Consider the following 13,392-nt stretch of genomic DNA (forward strand, 5'->3'; position numbering starts at 1 on the left):
CTGTATGAGCAAAAACAGACATTAAATGTTTCAAAATCTAAATGTAGGTGGTCAGACTATCACACTGACACACTAACACACTAACGCACTAACACACTACAACACCTTTGTTAGACTATGCGGTTGTCACATGGGGAGATTAAAACTATTTGACTCCTCTGAAGAAATTCCAGATGATACAAAATTAAGCTTCCAAAATCGTACTCAATATGCCAAAAGATTCATCTGCTAACGAGGCGCTCGATCAGCTTGACTGGGCCAGATAACTTGATGAAAAGGAGATTTCTTAGACTGATATTGTTTTATATTTATTGCTTTAAACGGTTTTTATTTTTTGTGGTGTTTTCAATTTCATAGTTTTAAAAACATTCTTAATTACTGTGCAACTCTTTAGGTAGAAATAACATCTGTAGGCACCTGATATGTCACTCCTGGGGACAAAACCGGTTTATTTATTTAGGTGCCAATGATTGGAACATCTCATCTGCACTGCTGACATTTCGACTTTAAGTAGACATTTTAGAAGTACTCATTAAATGTTATCTATGCTTATTAAATAGTGGTCGCAGTGAGCCCACAATACTTGACCACGCCTATGGCTTCAATTTTCAACTTCAATTAAAATTAAAATTTTCAATTATCACTATGTAGGCGTCATTTTTATCATTTCTGTAATTTATTTTACGCAGGGCCCCACAGGAAAAAAATATTTGTGACGTGGGCTCCCGTTGATATATTTCTATTACCATTTTTTTATAACCACGTTTTCACTATTTTTTTTTTGATAGAAAAACGTGTCCTACACTGTGCTAATGATCAAAATATGTTATTTACATATGGCGTGAGTTTTGATTCTGTTTCTATCAAAATATATAGTTTTTTTAGTGAGTGTATTGGTAATCGCATAAAACCAAATAAAATTAAGAGTTGATATCATGCGTGTTTTCAGAAGTTGCAGAAATTGCGCGACGAGGGCAATTTATTGTTGAGGGAAAAAACTCATCTCCATAACACTCCCTTTATTTTTATAAAGACTTCTAGGAGAACTAGCTAAGTCACAATCAATTGCGTGAGAACACAACAGTATTTATAGGTGAAAGTATTACTAGGTGTTAGAGGATTTTAGTAAACGTCCATCAACCTATGGCAGCCAATCGTGTTGGGCTGCGTGTAACTTTTCTTTAATCTCTAATCTCTAACACAGATTCCAAATTATTACAATGAACAAACCAATCCTTTCAATTTAAGGACAGCTTAAAACAGAACACAAGATTCCTTAATATAAGCCGCCATAATGAAAGTTACAGTTAATTATTTACCAAGTTAAGAAAATGAGTGTCGAAGACCAATTGCTCTAAACTCATAATAAAATTAGATAAGTACGATAAAAAATTAGCACTGAACTTAAAAATAAGTGAACAATTTCTCGCGAAAGACTGACAAGGTGTTAGAGTCCCTTATGTTAGGAGGTAGTTCATTCAATGAGCGACAAAGTGAATTCTTAAAAGTTCCTGTTCAACTAAAAGGGACATTTTCTTGCCTACTAAGTAACTTCCTTCAATTTATTTACCATTTACAGAAACATTCTTCCTTAAAATTCTTACCGTCATACTTCAGATCCAGAATAACGAAAACAATACAAGTAATATAAAAATTGTAAAGAACAGTCTAGCTACATCAAAATACCACTTTCTAGCCGAGTAGCTGAATACAAGTTCCTAAGGGGTGTCAGTTGAGATGTCAGTTAACCCTATAATCCCTGAGAGTGACTAGCATCTAATTTCTCCTTTCAATATCACTCATGAATCAAACATTAAGGTCATGAGAATAAAGGAAATGATCACCAACTAAAGAACCTCTTGATTGTTGAACAAATTCTCTTTGCCAGCACATTTGGAAATGTATAGAGAACATTAAGGAGAATGTGCATACTGATGTTAGGGTGTAAAGGGAGAAATGTGAATTCCATATGTAAGAAATCTAGCAGAACTAACTGAAAACGAAAATATTTCTAAAAAATCCAAGCACAAAACACGGGCATAGCGAAAACAATTTTATGATCCGATGGGATAAGATTCGAATTAATCTGAACTTAAAACACTGTTTTAAGTTCAGATTAATTCGATTCAATAATTCAATAATTCAATAATTAATTCTAACAAGCCAACATGTAATTGTGGTAATCTGGTTCAAATAATTGCCGCCCTTTCTTGATCTGGATTAGCAGCGTCACACTCTGCAACTTAAGAGGACAGAAAGTTGGTTTAAAATTTACACAGCAAAACATGCACTCCGTTGCTTTACAAAGTTCATATGACCATGGTGGTATTACTTTAAACCACAGGACTAGAGAAAGAGGCAATTTTATTTTTCATGCCACTCTCCCTTAGTCCTTACACCTTACTCTTGCAAAATCATTTTTTTCCACTGATTTCGGCTTTTAACTCACGCGACGGACTTCGCCGAAAACGAGAAACCGCTTGTAGACTACTGTTGTAATTACAGGGTTTAAGAAACGACGACGGCGACGCCGTGGACAACGTCGGTTAAAAAATGACTTATATTTTACCTACGAATCTCGTGATACTCTGAAATCATTTAGTTTGTTTCTCGCTGTCAAAGCTATCTCGAAACTTAATATGGAACACAGTGTTAAATTAGAAATATAAATTTTAAAAAAGTAGCCATTGTCATTCACGTTCTCTAGACGTTGTTTTGCAGAGGACGCAAAGAAATTTACAAAATTTACAACGTGCGTAGTCGTTGTTCTTCCCATTAAACTTTTTGTTTAGTGACGTTCCCGTTGCCGTTGCCGTTGCCGTTGCCGTCGTGGTTTTCTTAAACTCCTTGTTAATTGTCGTAAAGCCAAAGCAAAGCAGTCTCCACTGTCAGTCAACTATGAAAAATATTGAAAGGCACCAATGACAACCTAAACTAGAAATACGCGAGACGAGGGAGAAAAGTTCGTGGTGTTACACGCGAGTTCTTCTACATCTTACTGCCGTGGTTGGAGGTAAGTAATGGCAGAAATTAGCTGACTAAAGGAAGCTAAAAATACGAGGATAAATGTAGTATTCCCTTCAATTCAAGTGAGGCGACTGGCTTCAAACGCAGGAAAACACGAGTAATAAAGTCGCCACCAATAGTTTTGAACATATAAATAGTTGGAATAATAGATGGTGCAGGGTCGCTAAACCAACCACGGAACGACTTAATGTACGGTACTGAAATACCAATACAATTCCAGAGTACTCACGACAGTGAACTTAAAAATTCTTGATTTTATTTCAGATGTAACCGAGTCTGGAATAAATATGATAATATTAATACAATGATATTTCAACGACCATACCTTAGTTCTCTTAACTTTTTCAAAGCTTCCGTGCAGCGTGCCTCAAGAAGAACGTCACACAGTTTTTTGGTAGTAGCTTCCTCGCCGAAACGTCTTTTCCACCTCAGTAGACCTTGGTAAAAACTCTCTTCCACCCCATATGGTTCACGCATATGATTCACGCAAATATTTTCGATTTCCGACTCCTTGAGACCCAGTTTTCGCAGAACGTCCTTCCATTTAGCACCGATTTCCTCGCGTATGCAGTGGAAATGGTCTTCTGTTGCTGGTTGTCTGTCACTGCCCAGCGAGGATATATCGCAGCTGAAAGATTCTGTTTGATTGACCAAGGAATCTGCTTAAAAAAAAACATTCGTCAGACAACAACACTGCTTTTATGTTAATCTCTTTCGTAGATACGCAGACAAGTTTTCTCCATTTATTCACCCAAGTCGCGTCAATCCTACCACGGGATTGTATTTCTCTCAATTTAACTCCAATACTTTAAAGTAATTTTCAGTTGAGCATCGAAGGTAATCCGCTGGCTCTGTGATTGTTCTGGAAAATTCGCGCCTTTCGCTCAACCAACTTTAATCTCGGCAAGGATAATCGCTATCAAATTTTTCTTAAGTTACTCGAGTTCCCGTTTTGGTAGATCCCAGGAATATTCAGAATGTCCAATCCTGCGTCGTGAATTTTGTCAAAAAATGATTCTCAAAACATATAGAAACGCGAGAGAAGCATGTTTTATCCTTCCATAGAGACCATTTTGGCTTAAAATGTATATGTGGGCCTGAGACAGAAAAACTTTCAGGTTTTTTACAGTTTAAAATGGTAAACCGTGGTACTACGTGGTGGGGGGGGGGGGAGGTATGGGGGGGATATAGGAAGATAGATAGATGGTTCTATCAACTGAGTTGTTATTGTAAATTGGCTGCCCTAAAGAGTTTCTAAAGCTGACGTTTCGAGCTTTAGCCCTTATGATAACCAACTGATGTCACTAACCCATTGAGGTTATCGTTTCTTGGCTTTCATTGATTTCGTTCTCCTCTGATGGCATTGTGATAGAAACTGCACCCGCAAACTCACAACCGTTGGAAGATGTGCCACTTTCAGAATTTTGAACAAAAATCTTTCGACTTGTCTATTGATTGAATAACACAAAATAAATAAGAATAGCCTCAATGACATATTGACTCATAATTAAGTCCTAAACCATCCTACAATTGCTACGTACGCGACTCCCGTTCGATTACTGTAGGTTTACTTCACGAATGTTTAACAATATTCACTTATCCTACGGGAGATGTTTAGTTTAGTATAATTGTTCAGGTCACTATCAGAGGCAAAACGTAAATTTTATTCTATTTTTTCACCTCCAATTTGTCACTCATTTAAAAACGAAGGCATGGTGTTTGGTGCTTAAATCACTTGGTTAATCTGTAAAGTGCACTTGACAGAACTGAATGAAACGACATATTTATTTGTAATGGTCGTGTCAACGTTCGTTTGCTAGAAAGCGTTAAACAGGCTTTATATGTTTAACAATTAGCCAATTACGACCAGTTAAATCCGAAATGTTTAGCAATACTTCGATAACCTTCTGGTGCGGGGTGACTATAGCGAGATACAACGCACTCCTTAGCAATTATGCTGACATACCATAAGGGTGCGACTGTTTTGCGATTCATCAGATGTAAGCCTCGACTGATAGTCAAACGAGTGGGAAACGAATGGAGAACGAATTTTGTTGGTTTGTAGTAGCAATGATATACAAACACGGGAGAGGTAAAATGGTTTAAGACTAGGTAACTAATTTTGCATGACTTGAGCGCAAATTAACGTTATAACAGGAACAGGAATGCTGAATTACTGCCACGCGAGTGTTTTACGACTTCTGTACAATAGTGTACTTCACCTGTCGCGGTGAATACCCCGGGTAAAGATAAATTGAATACTCTGTTGGGCTGTCTTCTTGATTAAATTTAAGGTTGCAGGAAAATTCTTTCACTCCTGGACGTGCTGGTCTAACTGCAAAATCACAGGCGTCTTTGGCACGGAATCCATTGCGATATGCGGTGTATATCTACAAAGAAAGGTTAAAACGTATTACCTTGCGAGGAAACTACTTAACTTATGGAAAGAGAAGTGAACCATCCAAGTGTTTCTTTGTTATCATAAATTCTTTCTCATTCTCCAAGACCTTGGTCAACTCCGCGCATAACTTTATAACTGAGATCATGGGGAAACATTCCGAAGCAATTTTTGGTGAGAATGAGTTGACATGATACGAAACAAGACACGTTAACGTAGCATAAGGCATTTGTTGGGGGTGGGGGGAGGGGAAGGGAAAATGAGTTTAAAGAAAATCTAAGATGACGTCATGTAATATCTGCAGTGTCCAGCGGTTATACCATAAGATCTGTTAGAACTGCATGTTAAATCTGCTCAATACCTGTACACTGGGAGTCTTATCCAGTTCCCAACCGTCTTCAAGATCAGTGAGCTTCACGATCACATCCTTTTCGTCGTCGCACATCTTAAACGGTTTCTCCTTTGATGATCTCGAGTCGGGAAAAGACTCTTTTTCCTGTGCTTTCACTCGCTTGTTAAATAAGAATATAAATCGAAGCATAAAGAGCGCCACTTACGATATTGTAAAACAAATCAAAACTCAAATCTTCAATCCAAATATAATAACAGTGCAATAAGCAGTACAAAGTCGACCCGACCCAGACCTCCCTCCTTTATGCGACTCGACTCAAGCCTCCCTCGTTTTTTTACTCCTCCGCTTGTATCGCACCGTTTACAGCTACCATTTAGCATTTCTCTCAAGTTTACTAGCTGAACGCCTGGAACAGGCTGGCAACAAAGAATCGTCTGAAAACACCCAGGCTCAAAAAATATGGCAGATGTAGGCCCCAGCTATTGAATTTAAAAGGGAAGGGGGAGGGGGAGGGGGAGGGAGGTGATCCGCACTCCTGCACCTCTTCCCTAAATCTTTCCTCTAAGCTTATTTGAGCTCATTATGCTATACTTGACCATTTTAGCTGACTACTCGTTTTGCGACATACCTTCTTTGAATCCTCATTATCACTGTAAATGTAGAAGCGTAGGTAAATGTGATCACTTTTCGGGTTATGTCTGCTGAAGTAAACAGTCGCTCTCTTCCTCTTTGTTCCGCCACAGGCGAACACGCTCCAAATGGAAAATTTTCTAGTCTTGATGTGGATAGAGTTCTTTTTCACTGTAAACCATGCTTTGGATTGGCAGTTTTTTTCTGACGCTGAGGGAATTTTCTCCCATCGTAGCGGCCCTTTAACATAATTAATTTGACAGCGTCCTCAGGTGCCAGACATTATCTATGAGGGGGGGGGAGGGGGGATTAACTGCCAGTGAAAGGGGGGGGGAGTCATACGAATATTACAGGGGCCTATGGGAGGATTAGGTAATTTGTATCTTGACACAACCAAAATTCCACTAGCCTACCCCCCCTCTCTACCTACCTAGATGATAAATAAGGACTCGTCTCTAAGTAACTGATGTAGCCACCATAAATACGAGAATATATACCTGTGGGTATACTTAAAACCCGGAAAAAAGCCTTCCTACCCCAAGCTCGAATAAACTGTTTACATTCTTGGGGTGATAAGATTGTGCGACAAATCAAGTCGGCCACAATGTCCATATTGTTTGGTCAGTTCAGCTCAAATTCAGCACTCTAATTGGTTCCGGGCTATATAACTCACCTGTACCACTCCCATCTGTGCGTAAAAGCGATTTTTTTTAAAAGTGCTTTGCATAGCGATTTACAGTTACCTTTACAAGATGGCTCACATCTGTAAACCCTTATCGAATCCTTCCTGACCTCGTCCAAGCACAGATCATGCGGAACAGTGATTTCCACCGGCTTGAGCAAGGTAACGTTGTGAGGTCCACATTCGACAACGGGGGAAATAAGTGTTCCTTCGGGCATATCCGGAATGTCCTGCAACAAAGTGGAGTCATCCTTGGGCACGCGGAAGAAAAAACGCTGTTTGGTGCCCTCTTGAACTGCTCCACTCCCTACAGTGATAAAGACATCAGAGTCCGGTGCGAAAAGCTGTCCACCAGAGCTGTCGAACGTGGCCTCCGCTTCCGTTATGTATCCAGGGGACCTATAGAAAACAGGGTCGATTATCATAGAAAATATGATGGAAACTATGATTTGGACGTCCCTAAATCGACCTCAGTGAAAAGACAACTTCGATAAAGAGAAAAATTTTAAATAATCTGAACTTACACAACTCGTTTTCCCACCCACCTTGTGTCAGATCCATCAGATTGAGAGATATGATGAACACCTGCGACCACAAGACTACTTTTAAAGGGAGGCAAAGTGTGCTGAGCTGGGTTGTTGAGATTTGGTAGAGAATCTCCTGTTTCATCCTCCTGAGTATGCTTTGATCTTGTGGGGCTTTCAGTCTATCAGTTAAATATGCAGTAAAAATCACTCTCTGAAATAGCAACAAAGTGTTCAAGGAAGGTCAATATTGTGGACGAACCCACCATTACTATACCTGTTCTGTGTAAGCTCCTGTAGCGCTTGATATAGAAGTCCTATTACAACAGTCCGACGATGCCACACAGCGTGGAGGGCGTATGCAGTTTGGACGAGGACAAGCGAGGCTACACCCTGTAAGTAACAAGACATTGCGGAAATTATTTGAATACCTTAATGGCTTAATGGCTGCATTTTTGGCGGAATATTGTTGAATAATCTTCGAGACGAAATCGAGGGCATTACTCAACAATTTTTTCTAAGCTTGAGGCAAATAACTGCTTACGTATAGTTGCTCAGGTGCTTTCATTCTGCTTTCCAACAAAAGGTTTAACAATATGTTTACGATGTTGTTAAGTAAGGGATGACCTTTCTGTACTTGAACACATTCGTACCTCTGCTGGATATCAAGCTCTACCGGATTTACCTTTCCATACTTGAACATATTCGTACTTCTACTGAATATTATGCTCTACTGGATATACCTTTCCATACTTGAACATATTCGTACTTCTACTGAATATTATGCTCTACTGGATATACCTTTCCATACTTGAACACATTCGCACTTCTACTGGATATCATGTTCTACTGCATATACCTTTCCATACTTGAATACATTCGTACTTCTACTGAATATTATGCTCTACTGCATATACCTTTCCATACTTGAATACATTCGTACTTCTACTGAATATTATGCTCTACTGGATATACCTTTCCATACTTGATCACATTCGTACTTCTACTGGATATCATGTTCTACTGGATATACCTTTCCGTACTTGATCACATTCGTACTTCTACTGGATATACCTTTCCATAATTGAACACATTCGTACTTCTACTGAATATGCTCTACGTCTTTAACATATCCCGGAGCACTAGAAAGGGCGCGAGTAGAAATCTCGGGAGTAAGGGGGTCCTGCATTGGTTTCTTAGAAACATTGGGAGGAATGCCAGGTCTTTGCTTTCATTATCATTAGAAATTATAAATTTACACTTTAAATTCGGATGTACTTTTATCTATTGCTCTCAAGTGCTCATGCGCACGTCAAAAGTGACGTACCCCATACCATGCTTACCAAATAACCTAATATAAATAAATTCTTCAGCTGCAAGACATCGAAACTCTTCACCTTTGTTTTTCTTTGGATGCCTCCATCGGTTGATTACCAAACCCGTCGCCAAAACAGCAACAGAAATCAAGGCCACTACTATCCACAGCCAGTGTCGAGAATGATGGGACACATCCTGGCTAGGTTCATGTTGGGACACATCCTGGCTAGGTTCATGATATGTTTCTTTGGCTTTATTTTCTTTCGTTAGAGGTTGGATGTTCGATCCCAACGATTTCCCTGTGAAAGTATCAGTTCCCGTAAAAAATGGCTAATATATCAGAGATGTTTTAAATATCCCGTTAAAAATTACAGTGACACATGGTCGAGGTAGCGAACTGAACGTTAAGCGTCACTGTATGCAAAGAAAAGTGCGCAGAGGTTCTTAACACTTGCCGTTTTTTCTTATCTCAGTGTATCTGGTTTCCTAAAAAATTTATGAATTATTTTCCACCAGCTTTTCACTTCTCCCATGAACATCCAAAGAAACGTGAGATTCTGAAAATCAACAACCCCCCTCCCCACCCCTCCATCTCAGTGCCTCCCTCGCGGACCCAAGACCACCCTACCACCCTGGGGCGGATCCAGAAACTATTGTCAGGGGGAATCCAAACTTTGATTCAGGAAACACAATATAATTTTTCTTACTCGCAATAGGGTCCAACAGACAAAATAGGGAGAGAAAACTCTTTTGGATCATTTGATTTGATCTTTTAGGTCATTTTTTAATTATTCTTTATGCTGAATAGTAACATGCAATCCTGCCGTTGCAAGAATTTTGTTGTCGTACAAGTAGTAAAAATACTCAAACAGATCTGATAGAGAGGAGATCGTGATCCCTGGACCCTCCCCCTGGATATGTCAGGGGAGTAAAGGGAGCTAAGGTTGTGTTGCCAAGGGTGGTCACATTAGCTGGCTACTGACACGCAAAATTGAGGAAGAGAGAGTCAGTTAAGCCTTACATCGCCTCCACCTGGTGGTATGATTCTGATAGGATTCTGTGCTGTTTTCGTCATCCATTCCATGATTGATGAACATGGCCTTGACGCTCTCAGAAGGTGAAAAAGGCGATGCTACACGCGTTGTCGTTGCATCTGTTCTTTTTGGACGAATTTTTTGTAGTGTACGACTTGGATAGTTCTGATCATCTCCCTGCATTTCAAAATTTGTCGGTGTTTTAAAGGAGGAAACGGATTTTTCTGTCGGGCGGGATGGAGGTGGACGTTTGGAAGGAATATCCGGTCGGGGTGTAGGGCTGATGATTTCTCCCGCGGGAGAAGTGATTGATTTCTCGACGCTCCGTGATGACGATGGTGAGCCATAAAAAGCAGAACTAACCAAAACTGTTCCTTGGTCTACTGCACTACTGGGCTTCGTAGAGAGAGAGGGAGAAGTGATTGATTTCTCGACGCTCCGTGATGACGATGGTGAGCCATAAAAAGCAGAACTAACCAAAACTGTTCCTTGGTCTACTGCACTACTGGGCTTCGTAGAGAAGAAAACATTTGAAGGCGTTGGATCAACAGAAGGCATTACAGATACAAAGATGTTAGCGTTGACATGTTTCTCAACAAATGCAAGTTGGTGCTGAGACTTTGGGTTCTTTCTGCCATTTTCCCAAGGATTAACCTCCTCTCTTAGAACAAAGAATCGGTCCTCAGGCTTTTTTTTCTCCTTGATATTGTCGCGAACAGAATCGACTGCAAAATGAAAAATGAAAAGCACGATGAAACACAATTGGTGTGGTGTAACAACACAATTAGCGTGGGGTAACATGTCTCACTTTGCGTCACTCAAACTTCTCATTGTCTGAAATTCAAATACCTAAGAAGTATCAGAGCGCTTTGCAACCGAAAAAAAACATTTCAGTCTTCCAAATGTTCACGAGTGTCTGAAGAATCATGGAATCATTTTCCCTTCTTGAGGCTCCGTAGTATATTGTGATTCTTCCGTCAACTTTCCATAGTCCCCCCCCCCTCCTTTTTGCTCTGCTGTGCGTCGACCAATACCCCCTCCATTTCCCCTAAAAACCATGTGATCCCCCCAAAAGAGTTCTCCCTCCCCGAAACCACTGAAATTATAGTTGGAGTAAACTGGAATTTGTCACAGGTAGTTTTAACCCTTGAACTCCATGAGTGATCAAGACAGAATTTCTCCTTACAATATCAATACAATAACAACCAGATAAGTGAAGAGAATAATGAAAACTATCAATTTGGGGATAATTAGTTGATCCAATACTAAATTCTCTCAACGTAAATTACGAAAATTGCATTGTTGACACTAAGGAGAATTACAAATTTGATCTGGCAGTTAAAGGTTTAAATAACGACGATTCCCAATAATCAATACCCCTGGGGGCACCTCCCGTAGGCATACACAACATAACGGCCCTGTGGTCAACCCCGCTCGTTACATCACACAACAGGCTGAAGAGGGCACTTATTCTAGGTCTTTTGTGCACCGTTAATGGAACACTTGATTGCAGAAAAAGGAAAAGTCGTTTTTATTTTGGAAAGAACTCAACTATTACCTTTAATTCCGCATTCAACTTTACCATAACTGCTGAGGAAGCTCTCAGAAATTGGACACTTGACACAATCAGTGTCTCTCGTCTTTTCACAAGGCCTGAACACACCGAAGCCTGGAGGACATTGGCTGCATTTCACACAAACAGTATTCGACGTTGAATTACAGGGATGGAACTCGTATTCATTGTGACCACATCTGGTGCAGCGCTTGCATGTTCCTCGGCGAGAAGGCTTATCGTTGTATGTTCCTTCCGCGCACTTTACACATCGTGACTCTTCATTTAGAGAGCAGAATGTAAAAGATCCTGCAGGGCATTTCTTGCAGGATGGACCGGACAACTTGAGATAACTACCGCTGAGCGACTGTAAGAAGACAGAAGGGGAACAACAACAAAGAAATCAGTTTTTTTAAGATTAAACTGTCTTTTCCCGAAAAAAACAGGAACGAAAAGCCCTAAATGGGGAAGGGAGAGGGGAGAGGGAGATGAAGAGGGAATGGAGGGGGGAAGGTGGAGAGCTTCTTGTTTACGCCTAATTAGCTGGCTTCAAAGATCATGAAAGAAAACTTCTGTTTTGAATTCAGTTGGTTATTTGGATTTTTTTATCGATTCTTATTCATTAAAAAGTTATTTCTAAAACTTCGAACAATAGCACTCAGGAGGTACGATCCTGAGCAAATTGTTACACTAAGTAATAACAGCTTTTTGGTAAAATAAAAATAGTTTAATTTTGAATTAATTTTATTTTTTAGCTTAAGTAAATGACATTTTTTACCAGAGGTATCAAGTATTGAACGTCTAGTCAAAACAACATTACACGTAATCGGCAACAATATCGTGATATTTGCCCTTCCGTTTTCCTCTGGTATCGAAGATTTCGCTTTCAATTTGGTTTCTAGCTTTGATGGTATGTTTGGTTGATAACTGTTTTTATCTTGCGATTACTACAGTATTCATGCTTTCGACTTCATGGAATACACGTTTGCTTAAAGATGGCGAAGATCATATTTGGTGGTAATCGTCACTAACTCGTGATGCTGATTACAAACACAGGAAGCTTTTATGTAACAACGACCCTTCCACTTTCGGTTTCTATTTTTAAAGAGAACAAAGTGCCTATTCATCTCTCTGAATGAAAATTTTATTCTTGCGGGCAAATGCAAAACTCCAAAACGCCATTGAAAATGAGTCAATTTAGGAAGCAACTGTTTAAGTTTTGGACACAGCAACAGCAATCAGTTATACTGATCCAGCGTAAACAGTTTGCACTGACACGAAATATCTACACATCGCGTGACCTGGCGGCACACCGCTGTAGTTTTTCTCAATCGCAAGTCTCCATGAAACAGCTCATTTCTTGTCAATTTCGTTAACCACTGTGGTCATTTTCACACGTACTAAACAGGCAAAATATAAATCCTGTTGACGTGACAGCGAGGACTCCATTTCAACATTAAGCTTGTCGGAACCAATCGATTGTACATACAAAGCATGTAAATTACTTCCTTTGATTTTCATACTGACTGAAAAATTGAGTTTGTTGGTGGTCGAATCAGTTTCCTAATCCAAACGAAATAATTGGAGCTTGTGGACAATTAAGTTTACAATAACGGATCACATATCGAGAATAGTTATAGCGATTCTGCCGTTGAAAGCGCCCGTTAGAAAAATAAATCATGCAAGTCATGACAAGACTAGTGTCACAAACGGTCCTAATATAGACATCAAACAACATTTACAATACAGAAATGTTAGGGGTACTTACACTGCCTGTGTTGATTCCTATAAATATGAAAGCGAAAAAAAGAACCTCGTACTCCATTGTACAGACTGTACGACGAGTAATGTGTCTTTACAAATCAGGAAATTTGAC

At 39.6% G+C, this 13,392-nt stretch overlaps 1 protein-coding gene across 4 annotated transcripts; it reads right to left on the reverse strand.

Moving 5' to 3' along the window:
• Positions 1-1,019: 1,019 nt before the first annotated feature.
• Positions 1,020-13,392, reverse strand: LOC131795448 (uncharacterized). 4 transcript variants are annotated; one of them, XM_066170591.1, is made up of 13 exons: positions 13,285-13,392; positions 11,523-11,859; positions 9,952-10,689; positions 9,011-9,229; positions 7,891-8,006; positions 7,635-7,795; positions 7,151-7,488; positions 6,406-6,647; positions 5,787-5,936; positions 5,250-5,417; positions 4,337-4,475; positions 3,353-3,689; positions 1,020-2,242 (listed from the first exon to the last, which is right to left on the reverse strand). In XM_066170591.1, the coding sequence occupies exons 1-13, from the start codon at positions 13,339-13,341 to the stop codon at positions 2,230-2,232; spliced, it is 3,015 nt and encodes a 1,004-aa protein (XP_066026688.1). In that variant the 5' UTR covers positions 13,342-13,392; the 3' UTR covers positions 1,020-2,229. The 4 variants fall into 4 exon arrangements, with proteins under 4 accessions (XP_066026688.1, XP_066026686.1, XP_066026687.1 ...); XM_066170589.1 differs by having other exon boundaries at positions 3,353-3,686; positions 11,523-11,883; positions 13,285-13,390; XM_066170590.1 differs by having other exon boundaries at positions 1,020-2,236; positions 11,523-11,883; positions 13,285-13,390.

Source organism: Pocillopora verrucosa, chromosome 8, assembly GCF_036669915.1.
Source record: "Pocillopora verrucosa isolate sample1 chromosome 8, ASM3666991v2, whole genome shotgun sequence".
Taxonomy (NCBI): Eukaryota; Metazoa; Cnidaria; class Anthozoa; order Scleractinia; family Pocilloporidae; genus Pocillopora; species Pocillopora verrucosa.